The sequence below is a fragment of the Sinocyclocheilus grahami genome, unplaced genomic scaffold (genome assembly GCF_001515645.1).
Source record: "Sinocyclocheilus grahami isolate Dianchi unplaced genomic scaffold, SAMN03320097.WGS_v1.1 scaffold345.1, whole genome shotgun sequence".
NCBI classification, from domain to species: Eukaryota; Metazoa; Chordata; class Actinopteri; order Cypriniformes; family Cyprinidae; genus Sinocyclocheilus; species Sinocyclocheilus grahami.
Window position 1 is genome coordinate 154,594 of NW_015505524.1, and position 20,495 is coordinate 175,088.

The window sequence follows — 20,495 nt, forward strand, 5'->3', positions numbered from 1 at the left end:
TTTTTTTTTTTAATTTTTTTATTTTTAATTTTTTTTTTTTAAATTTTTTTTTTTTTTTTTTTTTTTTTTTTTTTTTTAAGCTTTATTTTTTTTTTTTAAGTTTTAATTCAAGTTAAAAACAACACTGTGTCAGTGCTACTCAACCAAAGTTTAGTGTTGAGTTGAATTGAACTGAATAGATTTGAAACAAAAGTTTGTACATACACATAAGAAAGTATGAGTGTTTAGTTATGTCCCTTTTGATGTTTTAATGATTTTTATTATTATTTATATTTTAATTATTTAATTAATTATTTACATTTAAATTTAGTGACCTAGAAAGCTGCAGAATCTGAAATATTTCTTAAACATTGTCTTTATTTTTTAAACCTTAAAACTATCAGTTTAATTCCAGGTTTAAATTAGATTTGGAATCCTAGATTTTTTTATGTGGTTTTAGATCTTTGGATCCCAGTGCATATGTATAATAAAGTTCTCAACACACATGTGGAATAATGTGTTACAGCTGTGCTCTTGCCTTGTGCTGTGACGATGCAGGGGCTGAACTGTTGAGGAACGGACTTGAGGGAGGTATAGGAAGACCAGGAGAGATTACGACTACTTCCTGGGTCATATCCGGAGCCATGAAGTGCTGTCTTGATCCACTGCCGGGAAGAGCCTCATCCGAGAAAATGATCCGCGAGCCATTGAGATGGTCATGCACCTCCACTCTTTTCTGAGAGAAAAACAGAGATGTTAAATCATTATCTAGAATTACAGTTTCCATCCATCCATTTTCCATAGCACTTTTTCCTCTGCAGGGTCGCGGGGGGATGAACCTTTATCCCAGTGTTTTGGGTCACAGGAGGAGGACACCCTGAACGACAGGGCTCACACACAGACACACACATTCACACACTCACTCATACCTACGGGCAATTTATAGTGTCCAATTCACCAATGCTGCATGTCTTGGGATTATGGGGGAAATGGGAGCACCTGGAGGAAACCTACACAGACATGAGGAGGACATGCAAACCCCACTGGCTCAGCCGGGACTCAAACCAGGGACTTTTTTGCTGTGAGGCAGCTACCCAGTGAGTTGAATAACAGTTTATATGAAAGTAAAATATGCATAAGACATTAAGTCTTGTTGTCAAGTACAGAAAGTGAAGGTTTAGTTAGTTAGCTTTATCAGTTAGCCCCTGTTGGTACATACTGTAACTACACCATTCTCTGAGCAAAAGGTTTATTCCTCTACTGACTACCCTCGAGAAAAAGAAGCGGATTTAATTGTACTGAATGTGCACTTGTAGTGTACCTGCAGATATTATATATTATAATTGTACTTGCAGATAGTATATTAATGTTATAAAATTACATCTAAAGATGTATTTAATTCTCTATTGAAAGGGGTCATATGATGTTGCTAAAAAGAACATTATGTTGTGTATTTGGTGATTATACATGTGTATGAACCTGTCAGTGAACTATATCCTGCACCACTCAAAACTAGGGATGGGTCACAGTGGCCATTCGTGAGTTTGACTAGTTTTTTTATTTAATCTTAATTGTACTTTTGTTTTTATTTTTATCATTATTATTATCTTAAAGGATTTGTTCATTTATTTTCTTTAACATTCAGTTTGCAATCTAAAACTCTCTTGCTGCAGCTATATACTAATATTCAAATGTTTTTGTTTTTTTTTGTTTTTTGCATCATATTAATGTGTTTTATTATATTTTTTTATATTTAAATTTAAATGTATTTACTGTATGATTTAATTCATTTATTTGTCCATTTCAACAGTTTAATAAATCCTTGCTGAACTAAAGTATCAAACTAGCTTACTGACCCCAATCTTTTGAATTGTAGATTCGCTGGTCTGTGATGCAAAGCTGAATTTTTTTTAGCCTTCAGTGTTACATGATCCTTCAGAAATCATTCCAATATGCTGATTTGCAGCACAAGAAACATTTCTTATTTTTATCAATGTTGAATACAGTTTTGCTGCTTAATCTTGTTGTGGAAACCATGATGTTTTCTTTTCAGGATTCACTGATAAATAGAAAGCATTTATTTGAAATATAAATCTTTCACTTTTGATCAATTTAATTCATTCTTGCTGAATAAAGTATCGATTTATTTCTAAATAAATAAATAAACTGACCCCAAATTTATGAATGCAAGTGTAAATATTTAAATAATTAAATATAATTCCCTGCAGGGAAAGGTTTCCCTGATTTCCAGTGCGTTGTGATTGGCTGAATACCTCAAGCGGGTGACGGAAATGTTATGCCCTTACCATACTGTGATGGTGTATCCCGGAGCGACGAGACAAAAACATTCAAACCCATTATAAATTAAGGCATTTGTTGCATCCAGTGGGGACATAATTACGGATTATAATAACTTATACTGTCTTTTTTTCGTTGCGTTGCATCGCGCCGCGTAAACATAAAACCATGTCTGCATTTGTGATCGGGAAATGACAAACAACAAGCGCTACTCTACACTGCTCAAAACTCGCGTTTGAATCGTCAGTGGCAAACCCTTTAAATAGGAAAACGTACTTACAGTCTGTGAGTCAGAACAGCTGGCATTGTAGTCTACTCCTCCAGGATCAGGAAACAGTCCTCCATAAAATGCACTGCACACATCTGAATATTTGGGTTGAACTGTTCTGGAACAGTGTTGTAAATACAACTTAACCACTGATTTCTAGTCGTGTCCACTTTTGGAAGGTCAAACAAAGTAGTTTTGCTTTCACAACGAAAAGCGTCACACACAGCGGCCTAGAGTGAGGAACGGTTGGGGGCTTGAGAACGGAGCGGCCGGCAGATTCAACGAAGGAGCGTCCGGCGGGTTTGCGGCAACCACATGTGAAGGGGGGCCCGGGGTGGGCTGGACTCCGCTTTGTCCACGGTGAAAGCCGATCCGGTAAAGAATATCTCTTTGGATTTGAGACTTTAGTCTTTGCAACTTTACAGATCTTCTTTATGCACCAAGAGCTTGTAACACTCCAAAGAGAAAGGAAACATTTAAATCGCATCATATGACCCCTTTAAGCACTCTAAAGTTCAACTAATTGTATTTAATATAAATTTTAATTATAATATATTTATTTAATTGTAAATAAAATGAACTTGTCACTAAACATTACATTCAGTTCACACTTTAGAATTTTATTTTAAAGAATATTATTTGCATAGTAAGTACTCTTTTCTGAAGTATAACTCTTTTTCACAAGGGTAGTGATGTACTGAAATTTCGCAATCCAACAATATTCAGCCAGTTTTCAGCTAAATGAAAATTTTAATTTTGGTTTCTGTTCAAAATGTATTTACTATTATATATTATATCCTAAAGTTCAACTAATTGTATTTAATATAAATTTTAATCATAATATATTTATTTAATTGTACATAAAATTAACTTAAGTGTCACTAAACATTACTTTCAGCTCACACTTTAGAATATTATTTTAAAGAATATTATTTGCTGAATATACTTTTCTGAAGTGTAACTCTTTTTCACAAGGGTAGTGATGTACTGAAATTTCGCAATCCAAAAATATTCAGCCAGTTTTCAGCTAAATGAAAACTTTAATTTTGGTTTCTGTTCAAAATGTATTTACTATTATATATTATATCACACTACATTACATTATATTATATTACATTACATTATATTATATATTGCCAGTGACTGGTTTTTGGACGCTTTGGAACTTTGCACAAATTTAGTAATGATAAATCTCTTCTCTTATTAGCGCTATTTGTTGCCCATTCAAAGTATCAAAACAAACTGTCCATTGAATATGCTCCACCCTTCTTACATAAAAAGGACCCTTTGTGAGCTTAGTTTGAGGGGCCACAACAGTAGAAACTAGGGCCCTGTTTTAGCAAGGTCCCTCAGGTGTGACTCCCTAAGGTGTGACTCTCGGCCAACAGGGTCATGAAGAGTTCACCAGAGCAAGTTAACATTACTGAGTACGTTTTGCATTGCAAAACATCTCCCTGGCCTCCTTTCCTCTTCCTCTTGACTCGAACCCCACCATCCCTCACTTTCTGCTCTCTCGGTGACCTGAATAATGCTCCCTCTCTCCATGTGAACTCTAGGGGTCATGGGAAGATCCCTGTGTTCTCACAGATGGTGAAACTGTATCTTGTTAAATCATGGAGACGCCTTTGTGAGCTGGGGGAACAGGGACTGGGGCTTTTTCATGGGAATCCAAGTCTAGTCCATAAATAGCTCTCTCTCTTTCTCTCCTCTTATCATTGTGTAAGGGGCTGTTTGTAACGTTTCTTTCTTTCTGTGATTTCAGGGCATCTTTCGAGGTGATGCTGAACGGTTCAGGAGCTGCCAAGGATCATAAGTAAGTGCATGTGCAAAGTACTTCACATTAACATGGGTTTAGCGGTTTGAGAAACACAGAAAGCTAGTTTTGAACTTCAACAGATGCTTTGAGAGTTTGTCTTACCTGAGACTGCATGTCATCTGCAGGGATCCTGGTCAGTAATCACTCAGACTCACTGCCTGAAAGAAACAGCATTCAAAATACTGTCATTTCTTGACAATGCAGAATTCATGTATAAGGCACTTTAAATGAAAAACATTTAATGCTAAATTATGAGGACTTTTGAAATGTTACTTTATTGTTTATTTCTATTTTATTGAAATCAGTAATTGACAACAGTATTTAATTATAAATGTTTATATACTTGAATCACTGCCACTCTTGCCAACAATTCTCAATGGAAAGTAGCTAAATCCTGGTTGAAAAGTTGCTAGATGACGTCATGTGATAATTAGCATATTCATGATGTCACTGAATCATATTTACATTCTGTCTAGTGTCAGCCCTTTAAACAGTACGTCTGTTTGCTTCTCTTCTACTCTCTGTGTTCACATACTGTATTACAGCCAAATTCCTAGTAAAGCTGTTCTCATTTACATATTTGTTTAATATATTTAAATATATGCCTTTTTCTGTTGTCAGACAATGGAAAACAAATATGAAGCAGTGACTGAAACACAGCAAATCCCTGAATCTAGTGACAACATCGTTAAGCAACACTGATTGCTAATATATGAAGGAATAATCAATACCAAGCCCACTTTCTGTTCTCACCACAGATGTGAATCATCAAAGAGTTCAATCAAGATGCAAATCCATTAATTAACTAAATGGAGCTTTATTTTGAACCACAGAACTGACAGGACATGAATGTATTAAAAAGCTCTTTTTGAGTGCCCAATTTATTTCTTACGTACATACACTCTAAAAAATGCTGGGTTGTTTCAACCCAATGTTGGGTCAAATATGGACTAACCCAACTGTTGGGTTAAATTTTGGTTACATTTTTAAATTAGCTTTTTAACCCAACAGTTGGGTTAGTCCATATTTGACCCAACATTGTGTTGAAACAACCCAGCATTTTTTAGAGTGTACTTTGTTGTCCTGAGAAATATGTGTGTATAATTTATATATATATACATATATGTGTGTGTGTGTGTGTGTGTGTGTTAAAGTTTATTTATTAACTGCTGCTTATTCTCACAAAAGCTGTTTATAGTTTGCTTTGTTCCTTTTCTCTTACAGTGTGTTTCTCTCTCATCATACACATGGATAATACAAACATTCTTGGATTCAATCCCAACCATTCTTTGCATGTTTTGCTTTCTCACTGTCTTGGACAGAAGCATTTTGTGGCATGGTCCCAGTGGCTGCTGTACAGAGTTTGTTTCATTTCATTTTTTTGTAATTATTATATGTGCAAACCCAGAAAACTACACACAAAAAAGACATTGAATCGTGGACATTCCTGCTCTGTTGCCATGGCATTGAATAACTAAACAATGACCAGTGGTCAACCTTTCCAACAAGCCATAACCTCAGATGACCAATCAGAATATCTGGTATAAACAACTTCCCAAATAACTGAACCAAAAAATGTTTAAACAAGCAAAATTGTTTCAAATATAAGAACATTTTCCTACAGCTCTACAAAAAAACTCAGTCATCATGGCAACCGGTGAGCTGTCCAACATGAAATTTTTCATATGACTTTAGCTTTCCATTTGACATCAATGTTTCCCACTCAGAGAGCTAAACCATGAAGCAAGCACTCCTAGAGATGTGCTTTCCATGTAAAATGATTAACTATGAACCGAGATCATAATGATATCCGTCAGTTTCATGAATGCTGTATCCATCTGCTATGAACATTGGGCTGTTCACACAGGGGATTATATGTTGGGTTATTCTCTTCTCTCATTCTCTTGGCCCAGATGACTCACCAGTCTTGAATGAGCTCCATTACATAACAGAAAACAACAATTGAGCGTGTGTTTATGTATGTGTGCTTCACAATGATCTGTCAGTATGTTAGGGTCCCACAGTTGGGGGGGGGGGGTTATTTGCATGAGTGGCACTGCTTATTAACATACATGGATTTGCATGTACTGTATCAATTAGAGAGGGTGAACTCACTGAATGAAGTGAAATATGATTCAATATTTAAGGAATAGTTCACAAAAAAAATTACATGTCATTTATTCACTCTCATGTCATTTCAAACCTACAGAGCCCCTAAAGGGACATAGTGATTGAAAAAATATGAGATGGGAGAAAAAAATTATATTGCACTGCTTTTGCATTTGCTTTCAAAAATATTGCGTTCCTCCAAGAAACTTTGGGTTTGCTCACAAAACTTTTGCACCCCCCCAAAAAAAACCCTGCATTGACTTTTGCATTTTCTCGCAAAAATAAAAAGATTTGCAAGTGATCACAAAGTTTTTGGGGGAATGCAAATATTCTGTAAAAGAAGGCAAAGATATTGCAATACTCCCATCTCATATTTTTTCCATCACCATGTCTGCAAAGTTTCTGAGGGGAACACAAAGTTTTTAGGGAAAGCAAATGTTTTGCAAGCGAACACCACAATTTTTTGAAACACAAAGTTTCTCTGGGGAATGCAAAAGTTTTGCAAGCCAACGTAAAAAGTTTTGAAAGTGAATGCAAAGTTTCTCGGGAAAATGCAAAAGTTTTGCAAGTGAACGCAAAGTTTCTCTGGGAATCGCAAAAGTGAACAAAATTTGTTGGGGGAACACAAAAGTTTTGAAAGCAAACACAAAACACAAAAGTTCTACAAATGAACACTAAATTTCTCTGGGGAATGCAAAAGTTTTGCAAGCCCATGTAAAAGTTCTGAAAATGAATGCAAAGTTTCTCGGGGAAACACAAAAGTTTTGCAAGCGAACGCAAAGTTTCTTGGGGGAGGTAACAATTTATTATAACTTTCATTAATAAATCATTAACAAACATTTTATAATGCTTAACAGATCATTAGTTAATATATTCAAATAGCTAGAAATATGAGATAATGTGCTTGTTAATGTTTACTAATAAACATTACCTAATGATTAGCAGATCATTATTTCATATAAATGAATATGCTTAAAAATGTCATTAAACTTTCATTTCATACAATCACGCACGTTTTACAACTCTACAAATGATTTTAACAGAAATTATACGATGAATAAAAGCTTAGTTGTCATTCAATTTAGTTCACATATTACCTAACGCTCTTTTTTACATTTACAAATGTTGTGAATAAAATAGCTTAATAAGCCATTTTAAGCACTTCCCAAACTACTCATGTTAACATATTATTAACTCATAATCACCGTCTGTAAAGGTCACATATTTTTGGTCTGCATTTGTTGTGTAGACTTCTACTATTTACACATCTTAACAAAATCTACATTTATTAATTAATTATGTTTTTGCAGCACTCAATCTAAAGTGGAAACTATTTATCATTTGTAAATCAAATTGACGCCTGTACATTTCTTACACCTTAACCAACCCGTAAACCAACCCATACCACCAAACCTGTCCCTAACCTTACTCGTAACCCACCTCAATTGCAGCAAAAGTGTTGTACATTAACAAAAGCTTTTAATCATTGTATAACAACCATTTGCATATTTTCAAGAAGTGCATGATCATATGAATTAAAAGGTTAATGACATACGTAAGCATATTAATTTCTATGAAAGAATGATCTATTAATAAGTGTATTAGTAAACATTAACAAGCACGTTATTTCACATTTCTAGCTATTTTAATTTATATTAACTAATGATCTGCATTATATAATGCTTGTTAATGATTTATTGATGAAAGTCATTATTAAGTGTTACCCAGCCAGGACATTTTGCTCAACAACTTATTTTGTGTTAGACGGTAAAAGGAAAGTGGGTTTGGCACATGTGGGTGCATACAAAACATTACCAAACATTTTGAAATCCCCATAAGTTAGCATAAAAGCAAACCCTGATTAAACCATGTGTCCATTTCCCTTTCATGACATGATGTGACACATGCAAGGATCACAACTGCATTTGACGTTAAAATGTTACAAACAAATCATTCATGTTCATTCTCAGTTTGCAAAAGGGTAAAGATGTCAGTTCTTTGAATTAAACACCAAGGCCATTCATTCACACACTTTACAATAAAGAACCTTTCGCCTGTTTTTACATTTATAAATATGAAAAGCTTTTGTTGTAGATTGGCATGCTTTGTGAAGTCATATATCAAGAGTTTTTTTGTCAAAATAAAAGAAAGACCCATAATACTCAATAGCCAGTTCGGAAATGGTACAACTGAGCGTGAAGGAGTGTTGATTTATTGCTATATGTCTCTACATGTATGGAGGAAACAAAGAGAGTGGTGTGGTGTGTGTGTGTGTGTACACGTTTTTGTGACAAATGAGGATAGATACATTTGTATAATGACAAAGGTATGACATAGGTATTACAAGGAGAAGGTGACTTTTCAGGACATTACCCCATGTCCCCACTTTTCTCAAATGTAAACCTGTGTGTGTGTGTGTACACGTTTTTGTGACAAATGAGGATAGATACATTTGTATAATGACAAAGGTATGACATAGGTATTACAAGGAGAAGGTGACTTTTCAGGACATTACCCCATGTCCCCACTTTTCACAAATGTAAACCTGTGTGTGTGTGTGTGTGTGTGTGTGTATGCGTGTAATTATACATGTGTATGAACCTGTCAGTGAACTATATCCTGCACCACTCAAAACTAGGGATGGGTCACAGTGGCCATTAGTGAGTTTGACTAGTTTTTTTTTTCCATATTTAATCTTAATTTTACTTTTATTTTTATTATTATCATTATTATTATCTTAAAAGATTTGTTCATTTCTTTTCTTTAACATTCAGTTTGCAATCTAAAACTCTCTTGCTGCAGCCATATACTAATATTCAAATGTTTTTGTTTTTTTTTGTTTTTTGCATCATATTAATGTGTTTTATTATATTTTTTTATATTTAAATTTAAATGTATTTACTGTATGATTTAATTCATTTATTTGTCCATTTCAACAGTTTAATAAATCCTTGCTGAACTAAAGTATCAAACTAGCTTACTGACCCCAATCTTTTGAATTGTAGATTCGCTGGTCTGTGATGCAAAGCTGAATTTTTTTTAGCCTTCAGTGTTACATGATCCTTCAGAAATCATTCCAATATGCTGATTTGCAGCACAAGAAACATTTCTTATTTTTATCAATGTTGAATACAGTTTTGCTGCTTAATCTTGTTGTGGAAACCATGATGTTTTCTTTTCAGGATTCACTGATAAATAGAAAGCATTTATTTGAAATATAAATCTTTCACTTTTGATCAATTTAATTCATTCTTGCTGAATAAAGTATCGATTTATTTCTAAATAAATAAATAAACTGACCCCAAATTTATGAATGCAAGTGTAAATATTTAAATAATTAAATATAATTCCCTGCAGGGAAAGGTTTCCCTGATTGAGAACCACTGGTCTAGTTGTTTTTGGACACAAGAACGTCTAATTTACGTTCCCCCTAAGAAAAACATCTGATTAGGTTCAGGTCAACACAAAAACATCTAATTATTTAATCCACTAGTTGTTCAGTCAACCCACTGACTTACTGTCTTAAAAGGTGGCATTCTGAAACAACAAATCTCTAAATCAAAACATTTATGCCTTGACGTGCGAGTGAAGAGATTGTAGACTGGTCGGCAATGTTGCTGGCTCCTTAGACCATTATTATCTAAATGAGCAGTGTGAAAGAGAGAGAGCATACAGCACCGAACAACATTCTCTCAGGAATAGGGAGAGGACTCTTGAAACACAGCCTAATACGGTCACGTCTCCCTCAGTGATCTGTGGGTGAAATATGCTCGGATTCCTCCTCAGAACACGTTGATCATTACTGCTGTTTGTTTTGAGCGCTCCAAGCAATTTTCCAGATTACAAAACTCAAACAAGCATCTGCAATGCATAAATGTTGCATTCTTCTGACAGCAGATCAGATTTGTCCTTTGTTTTCATCTGGGACATACAGCACTGTGTTGGATGGTGTATACGTATACATCCTAAAATTGCATCAGAAGCTATATAGGTCTACAGCTACTAAATCAGGGTCTTCAGTGTCACATGATCCTTCAGAAATCAGTCTAATATGCTGATTGGCTGCTCAAGAAACAGTTTTATCAGTGCATATTTGTACACAACACACAATTCTGAAATGTATTCGCTTGAAGAGCCAGTATAAACTGATAAAGGGGGAGGTAATGGGATGATGTGGATGAGTGGGATGAGGAATGTCCCTGCGGAGGACTCTGTAAACTTGGCAATGATGTCAGAAATGTGTCCCACAACTCTGAGGTCACTGGCACAAGACGGGACGGCTGGCCTGTCCTGCAATATCTGAGAACATCTTTGAAGCTCCATATTGCGCCATGTGTTTGTCACCTGCAGATTATTTACTGTGGAAGATCTACTCAAAGTTTGGGCATTCAAAATCTAAAAAAAACTTTATCTATTTAAGATAGATAAAACAGTCATGATCGTCCAATTAGTCAGGAAAGGGCCATCATATCGCAATACACATTAAAGTGGATCTCACATAAACACCACTGCATTCTGACTTCCAGGAAAACTATACATCAGCCAATCAGAATGGAGCTTCTGATTTTAGAAAGCCTGTACTGTGCAAGACACTTTAAACAGTGAAAAATCTGTGAATGTCTATTTAAAGGCATACCTCACCCAAAAAATAAAATTCTGTCATGATTTACTCACCCTTACATCATTCCAAACCTGTACGACTTACTTTCTTTTATGGTACACAAAAGACGTGCAAATAAAAGTCAGTGGGTTCAGGTATGTTTTGGACCCTACTGTATAAACAGCTTAAACATTCAAAATATCTTATTTTGTGTTCTGCAGAAGAAAGAACAAATTTGGAACAACATGAGGGGAATTAAATACGTCTTTTAGGCTGCAACGACACATTAGTAGACCAAAGTGGCTGGCCTGTCCTGCAATATCTGAGAACATCTTTGAAGCTCCATATTGGGCCATGTGTTTGTCACCTGCAGATTATTTACTGTGGAAGATCTACTCAAAGTTTGGGCATTCAAAGTCTAAAAAAACCTTTATCTATTTAAGAAAGATAAAACAGCCATGATCGTCCAATTAGTCAGGAAAGGGCCATCATATCGCAATACACATTAAAGTGGATCTCAGTACCACATAAACACCATTGCATTCTGACTTCCAGGAAAACTATACATCAGTCAATCAGAATGGAGCTTCTGATTTTAGAAAGCCTGTACTGTGCAAGACACTTTAAACAGTGAAAAATCTGTGAATGTCTATTTAAAGGCATAGCTCACCCAAAAAAGAAAATTCTGTCATGATTTACTCACCCTTACATCATTCCAAACCTGTACGACTTACTTTCTTTTATGGTACACAAAAGATGTGCAAATAAAAGTAAGTGGGTTCAGGTATGTTTTGGACCCTACTGTATAAACAGCTTAAACATTAAAAATATCTTCTTTTGTGTCCTGCTGAAGATACAACAAATTTGGAACAACATGAGGGGAATTAAATACGTCTTTTAGGCTGCAACGACACATTAGTAGACCAAAGCTTTGCTCTCAGGCTAAACTTTGGCATGCTTCATGGGAAAAGCACAATCTAAAATGTCAAAACACTGTTACTCCTCTCTTAATCTAGTTCTTATCTGCATTTCACCTCGTTTTATAAGAACAGGCATGCAGGAAATCTGTAAGATGTAAATGAAAAATCATTAACATTTTATCAGGGTTCTGCTTTTTATGAGCCACTAAGAGTTCCGGCACCAACATTATTAAGCATTACGGCCTTTAGCGCCAAGCAGCGACCATGCATACCATCTGTGAGGAGTAACCCGTTTGATTAGGACACAAACTCTGCTTAATGAATGTCTGGTAGACTGCAGGGGTCAGTAAGTTAATTACTGCGGTCAAATCACTTCCACATGTTGATGATAAATCAGGCTGTAGTGATACTCTATGCGGGCTTGTGTTGCTTTAGTCAGATTGTTTTTAAGAAAACATGTTAGTTGGTTTCATCAAAAACTGGGTCTATTTAAACCCACCGCCTGCAATAGCCCTGAAATACTATTTCATACATTCATTGCGGAATGCCACGGAATTCGTCAATTTTGGACAAATAAATAAAAAGTAGCCACTGCCATTTAATTCGAATCGTGATATGAACTAGTGTCTGTGAATATTAAAATGCAAAGAGACGGGTTAAATATGAATCCTGCATGTTCCGCTTGCCTCTGTATGTATGAATGGCGGAAACGCGGTTTTGTTTACTACACATACTGAAGCACGCGTGACGCTCGTGGTGATTTCCGGCCTCTGCGTCTCACTATATGATGACATGAACACAATAACTTAATCTCCAGAGCTGCTGTGAGAGTCACTTCACAAGAATTTTACGGTTTCATTTGAGAAAATTAGCATCATCATACTGTATACACTCAGAAACTTCATGGCAACCTGTCAAAATAAAAGTACGGTTTAACATGTAACAGAAATATATTACTCTTGTATTACTTTTGTACAGTATAATGTACATCTTTAAATATTCCATTTTCTATCAAATTTAAATAAAACAATTAAATGATAAAAATAAATATTACAACCAGATTAATCACTTAATTGTAGAAAAAAATAATACAATTATTAGCCTATTAAAAATGTTTTAAAGGAATATTCCCACAATTTTTCTTCCATGTATTAATTTCAACAGTAAACCTCAGTTTGTTTGCCAAAAAATAAAAGGGTTTAATTTTCATTTGATTTAAAATAAATTTCTGGAAGGAAAAAAAGAAAGGAAGAGTTTGTAGGACCCTATTGTTCAAAATGTTGAAATTGAGACTTTTGGATTTATTTTTTCACTGAAATAAATGTTTTTGTAATTACACAGAGAGTAAAGTACCGAAAAAAAGTACCGTTGGATTCCGGCACCGAAATTCAGGTACCGATACCGGTATCGTACCGGTTAAAATGTGAACGGTACCCAACCCTAGTATTTAGGTTGATTCAGTGATATTAAAGGTGTCATAGGATGCCCATTTTCCACAAGTTGATATGATTCTTTAGGGTCTCAATGGAAAGTCTGTAACATAGGTTAGTTAAAATTTCTCAATGGTAGTGTAAAAAACACCTTTTTTACCCTGTCAAAAACAGCTCTTTTCAGAGCATGCAGATTCGTAGCATTTTCCTTTAAATGTTAATGAGCTCTGCTGACCCCGCCCCTCTCTTCCGAGCCGCTCTCAGAGAGACTGTTTACTTTAGCTGCATTCATCGTGAAACTTGCTAATTAGCACATTATTAGGAAAGTTGATTTGCAAAGATTCATTAAAAAAAACCTTACGCTCACTTCTTCTGTAGGTGAAGCTGGATCACGAATGATTCGCGCGAACATAGACGCATTTATGTAGATCGGGGGGTGCATTTCCTTTCAGAAACAATCGTAATCCACTGCGAGTTCAGCGGCTCAGATGTCGGGAGTAAATGAGGACTGCTATGTTCATTATTACATCCAACAACAGAAGACCTAAATCGCTCAGGAGTCATTCTTGTCTACATCTCCTCCGGCGGTGAAACAATGGCGGACTGTTCACAGCTCACTCAGGGCGGGTCTAAGGTAAGACGCCAGTCCAGTCTGTGCTGAAATGCTACTGTCAATCAAACTATCGTGGGAGGGGCGGGACGTCACACAGACAGGCATCTGAGATCGGCTCGATTTGAGAAATGGGGAAAGATTTTAGTAGATTAACAAAAAACCACTGGGTGGATTTGTATCATTTTAGGGTGGTTGTGTACACACACTGCCAACACACATTTCAGTTCAAACAACTTGTAAAAGTGCATGTAGCATTATATGACCCCTTTAAATAATATTTCTGACTTGAATAAAACCAGTTAACTTAGATGTTACCTTTTTTTCAGTGCATACTCCCAATGACATCATCGCTGAAACGTTTCCTGTGTCACATCCACTGATGTTTCCATCTGCTTTCAGTTGGTTTTATTTTAGAGATAACAATTTAACAGCTGAATCACAGTATTACGTCTTCCTTTTAAATAGCACTGAAAACTATCCACATGCTCCTAATCCAAGACTTTTAGTAAAAAAGTTTTAGTGAAAAGTGAAATCATATTTTCCACAATAACCTTTACAGAGATAGTTCACACAGAAACAAAGTTTATGTCATCATTTATTCACCTGCATGCCATTCCAAACGTATGATTTTCTTTCTTCTGTGAAAAACAAAAAGTGACTTTTTGATTAACATCCTGGTCATTTCTTTTTTAATATAATAAAAGTGAATGAGAATGGGGGCTGTCAAGCTCCAAAATGACCATAACAAATCCATAAAAGTAGTGCATATAGCTCATGAACTACTTATAAGGTTTACTGATGGAATATGAGTCTATCACAAGTTCAAGTCATTCTTTTGAGTTGGATCTTTTCAAAGTTAACAGCTCACTGAGGGCAAGATTATCAATGCATAACACATAAAACAATAGTTTGACTTGGAATACAGTGCATGAGTTATATGGACCACATTTATGATGCTTTTATGGTGCTTGGAAACTTAAAAATGTGTGTCTCATGGATGGAAGAAACCATTACTGTAGGTTTGGAACAATACGAGGATGAGTAAATGATGACATTTCTGGTTGAACTAATTCTTTTAGAGCAACATCAGCAGTTACGTATTCTCTGGCATGAGTGATTGACCTGTGGAACATTAGTGATGAGCTACACCCGTTCACTCAGGAAGCTCCAAAATGACCATAACAAATCCATAAAAGTAGTGCATATAGCTCATGAACTACTTATAAGGTTTACTGATGGAATATGAGTCTATCACAAGTTCAAGTCATTCTTTTGAGTTGGATCTTTTCAAAGTTAACAGCTCACTGAGGGCAAGATTATCAATGCATGATTATCAATGCATAACACATAAAACAATAGTTTGACTTGGAATACAGTGCATGAGTTATATGGACCACATTTATGATGCTTTTATGGTGCTTGGAAACTTAAAAATGTGTGTCTCATGGATGGAAGAAACCATTACTGTAGGTTTGGAACAATACGAGGATGAGTAAATGATGACATTTCTGGTTGAACTAATTCTTTTAGAGCAACATCAGCAGTTACGTATTCTCTGGCATGAGTGATTGACCTGTGGAACATTAGTGATGAGCTCCACCCGTTCACTCAGCAGATCCAGTGACTTCAGTAGGGAAGGAGTGCACTACAATTCAAACAAATGTGAACAGCTCTTACATAATACTGAGTCACATGTTTTATGCTGGGTATAAGTTATTAGAGATGCTCTTTGGCCACAAGTTGGCGTATTTTAACTGTAAGTGTTTAACTGTAAGTCATTTGATACTGTCGACCAGGATATTCTTCTGAAACGACTTGAGCATGTTGTTGGGGTTCAGGGCCTAGCTTTAGAGTGGTTCGCCTCATACTTAATTATTAATAGTATATTAATAATTAATTAATTAATTATTAATTGTTATTATTACTTAAAAGGGAGGACTTTTTCTGTAAATATCGGGTCATTTACTTCACCCCCTGTGCCTATCCATTGTGGTGTTCCTCAGGGATCCATTCTTGGCCCTCTTTTGTTTTCCCTTTACACACCCGTTCACTCAGCAGATCCAGTGACTTCAGTAGGGAAGGAGTGCACTACAATTCAAACAAATGTGAACAGCTCTTACATAATACTGAGTCACATGTTTTATGCTAGGTATAAGTTATTAGAGATGCTCTTTGGCCACAAGTTGGCGTATTTTAACTGTAAGTGTTTAACTGTAAGTCATTTGATACTGTCGACCAGGATATTCTTCTGAAACGACTTGAGCATGTTGTTGGGGTTCATGGCCTAGCTTTAGAGTGGTTCGCCTCATACTTAATTATTAATAGTATATTAATGATTAATTATGTAATTAATTAATTAATTATTAATTGTTATTATTACTTAAAAGGGAGGACTTTTTCTGTAAATATCGGGTCATTTACTTCACCCCCTGTGCCTATCCATTGTGGTGTTCCTCAGGGATCCATTCTTGGCCCTCTTTTGTTTTCCCTTTACATGCTCCCCTTGGGCTCAATACTCCATAAACATAACATTAATTATCATTGTTACGCTGATGACCTCCAACTATATCTTCCAGTCAAACCAGGAAATGACTTTTCATTAGATCATCTTTTCTTATGCCTTAATGAAGTCAAGACCTGGATGACAAAAAACTCTCTGCAATTGAATGAAGATAAAACCGAAGTGCTTCTACTGGGCCCTGGTGCTACTAACAACTCCATTAAAACACAGTTAGGTTTTCTAAGTAATAACCTACACAATTATGCAAAAAATCTTGGAGTCCATTTTGATCCTCTTCTCCAATTTGACAAGCATGTAAATGCAGTTGTAAAGAGTAGCTTTTTTCATCTCAGATCAGTGGCTAAGGTGAAACACTTTCTTTCTAGTAAAGACCTTGAAATTGTAATTCATGCATTAATTTCTTCTCGATTGGATTACTGTAACTCTTTGTACATTGGCCTACCTCAATCTACACTGTCTCGGTTACAGATGGTTTAAAATGCAGCAGCCAGATTCTTAACAGGAACTAAGAAAAGGGATCATATCTCCCCTGTCCTTGCCTCATTGCACTGGCTCCCTATAAAACTTAGAGTCGACTTAAAGATACTTCTTTTTGCATACAAGGCATTGAATAATTCTGCCCCGGATTATATCTGTGATCTCATTAGGTCATATACAGCCTCTAGGTCATTAAAGATCTAGTGATCAGTTACTTTTATCTGTCCCCCGTTCAGGTTGTGAAACAAAAGGTGATCGCGCTTTCTCAGTAGTTGCCCCAAAGCTGTGGAACAGTCTACCTTTGAACATCAGAGCTTCTCCATCATTGGATGCTTTTAAATCTATCTTAAAGACTTATTTTTACTCTATAGCATTTGAGTGATGCTGTGTATGTACTTTGAATAGTTTAATTGGTGTTTTATTCATTTTCATTTAATTGTTTTTGATACTTGTTTTATTTTCCATTGTCTTCTTTCCTTTTCTCTTTTAAATTCAGTTATTTTTATTGTAAAGCACTTTGGATCAACTACGGTTGTGTTAAACTTGTGCTCTATAAATAAAATTTGCCTTGCCTTGCCTTAAATATGCCAATTTATTTGTTATCAAGACATTATGAGTTTTTGGTCAGTGTGAACTGAATATACTGCAGGAGACACATCACTCCTCAAAGATAATGACTGCTAGTGCAACGGTGCTCGTGACAGCTGTGAAGTGACAGTTTGATTTGGCACACACATGAACACGTACACATGATTGCATTTGATAAGATAAAGACAATCTGTAATTAGTTTATAGTGACCACGGCCTGCGTGTTTAAAGGTTTAAAGCTCAGCACATCTACGAACCAGAGAATAATTAAAATTTGAGTAGTCAGCAAAGAGTCTGATCCTGATAAACAAATAAACAAACGTGTTTTTATTTTGTTTTCCAATTAAAATATCTAAATATGTATATCCACTTTTTTTTTTAAGTGTGCTTAATTAACTACAATATTTTAGTGTACTACAAATCTTAAAATTATATTAAAAAAAAACTGTACCTGAAAATATTATAATATCAATGTCTAAAAGTCACATTGTACTTAAGTGCAGTGTAAAAATTTGAGGCTGTAAAATCCACATATTACATAATTTTGCTTGTTAAGCCATCTTAAGGATGTTTAGATATATTTTACTGGGGAAATACTGATTAAGAATATTATTATTTTCAGTAAAGCATGTTGAACATGCAAGCCACTGGCATTATTATCAGTGAAGGAATGGAATGGTGATTCATTTGTCTTGTTGACAGCAGTTTGGATCATTGTCCAAAGATCAAAGGTCAAAAGAGGCACAGGTCAGTTTGAGGCTAAACGGTTCTGCTTTTCAAGATGGGTTTAACTACGCACAGAGCTTTTATCAATAGCCACAATAGTTGAGCCGAAGACAGAACTGTACTTAGAAGATTTCATTGTTCCTGTGTCAAAATCCAGAGACAAAAACTTGTCAAATTCGTCCGGTTGACCTCTATAACAATAGCAAGTTCATTCTTCAGAGTGAGAAACCCTTCAATGAATCAAATGACATACATGTGGGGGTAAAACACACGAAAATGACTAAACATAGATTTGATTCGTGAATCAACTGCTGTGACTATATGACACTCAAAAGATCCAGACAGGATTCCTGAAATCATACTCTCTTTGGTCATATTTTCACCTCAAAACTCAGGTGATGGTGACTATGGCCAAACAATCACCATTCTTTATTGTTCTTATGGGAAAGACACCAAAGTGAGGGGTCACATTGAATATGCAGATATGTATAACTTCTTTGGAGTCTTTAAAAGTGTCCGTTCAATCATTAACAGACTTACTGAATATCCGCGAGTCACTGAAACCATGTGTAGGCCTTTGCTAAGAAGTGTGTCTCAAACTCAGCACATTTTTTACCATATTGGTGAATCCCAACTGTCCAATAAGAGCATTTGCACACTATTCCCCAGCATGTGATCAGATTAACTCTGTCCTGCATCTCCATTCATTTTCACAAAGGCATTTGGAAAATGTCCTGAGCGTGGGCAGTTTGTTTGTTGCTCTGGAGAAGATGACCATTCCATCATGTAGTTTATATAAATATATCAGCAGATACATTATATAGTATACTTTCAAGATAAATAACTACCTGTGCTTCTTTATTCAGTGTATACGTTTACACTAGAGTCACATCCATTAATCAGTATTTTGAACACATATTCAGTTGCCCCAAAACCTATTTGGACACTTAAGACAAACTTAAATATCAATCGATGTCTTTGCATTATATAAGAAACTTCAGTACAGAAGGTTAAAAGTCATTTGCAGATGATATTTTGTATGATATTTTATCTGCAATGAATGAAATTCAACCACCTACTGTAAGTTGTTTTGGTGAATGAACAATATATTTCATTGAATTACATATGAATTACGTATTTCATACTGTATGTCATAAAGGCAAATTAGAATAGGTTGTATTAATCCTCATATATAGTTGATCAGCAATCATCTCCATTGTCTGATAACATCTGAATGAGTCACATCAATCTTTTGCCACTTTGTTTATCAATTGAAGATAAATTGCTGAGAGAGCTTTTCTGTTTCTGTGCTGTTAAAGCATTAAAGAGATAAAAAGCGAAAGTGATAAAGAGATAAAAGCGAGTAGATAGACAAAGCACAGTATAAGGTGAGACTGAGCCAAAAGATTTGACATCATGTCTAGATCAAATCACTTACTCGAGGGCCACACTGTATGATTTTTACAGTCCTTTACCATTTTTGCTTGTCTGACTGGATGATATGATCCCAGTGAGATCTTGGGTAAAAAACAATCACACACTGTGTGACGTCAACCACCGATTAGATCAAAGTGAAAACATAGCATCCAAGACTTTGGTCCCAATTGTCTACTGAATTTTTCTAACCATGCATGTAATGTATGCTCAGCTTGCAAGTGTGCCTTGAACTTTTTTGCACTAATTAGTTTGTCTACAAGGTGGCAACACTGGCCTGGCTTGTTGTTTCGCACTTAAAGGTCCCATGACATGCTGCTTTTTAGATGCTTTTATATAGGCCTAAGTGGTCCCTAGTACTGTATCTGAAGTCTCTTTCCCGAAATTCAGCCTTGGTGCAGAATTTCAGCCACTACGAGCCTGTCCCACAATGAGCTTTCCTTAGGATGTGCCATTTTTGTGTCTGTAGCTTTAAATGCTAATGAGGAGGAGAGAGGCGGCGCAACTGCCATGCTTCGCTCGTTTGCAAGCCATGATGTCTCTCGAGGTAAAAAAAATATTGCGCTCGCCTCGCACGGTAGTAGCTCATTTTCTCATGGGTGGGCCAAATTCTCTGGGTGGGCAAAGCAGAGAAAGGGGAGGTCACCTTTCCCCGTATGACGACATAAAGGGAAGATTCCAGATTGGGCCATCTGAGCTTTCATTTTCTCAAAGGC

The 20,495-nt window shown here is 35.8% G+C and overlaps 1 protein-coding gene across 1 annotated transcript in view; it reads right to left on the bottom strand.

Annotated features, from left to right (window-relative positions):
* LOC107548264 (vinexin-like) overlaps positions 1-20,495 on the bottom strand; it is a 64,470-nt gene that overhangs the window by 33,066 nt on the left and 10,909 nt on the right. The window contains exons 2-3 of the mRNA XM_016228897.1: positions 4,464-4,519; positions 518-715 (exon numbers count right to left, since the gene is read on the bottom strand). Coding sequence (XP_016084383.1) covers positions 518-715; positions 4,464-4,475 — 210 coding nt within the window. The 5' untranslated portion in view covers positions 4,476-4,519. The remainder of the gene's footprint in view (positions 1-517; positions 716-4,463; positions 4,520-20,495) is intronic.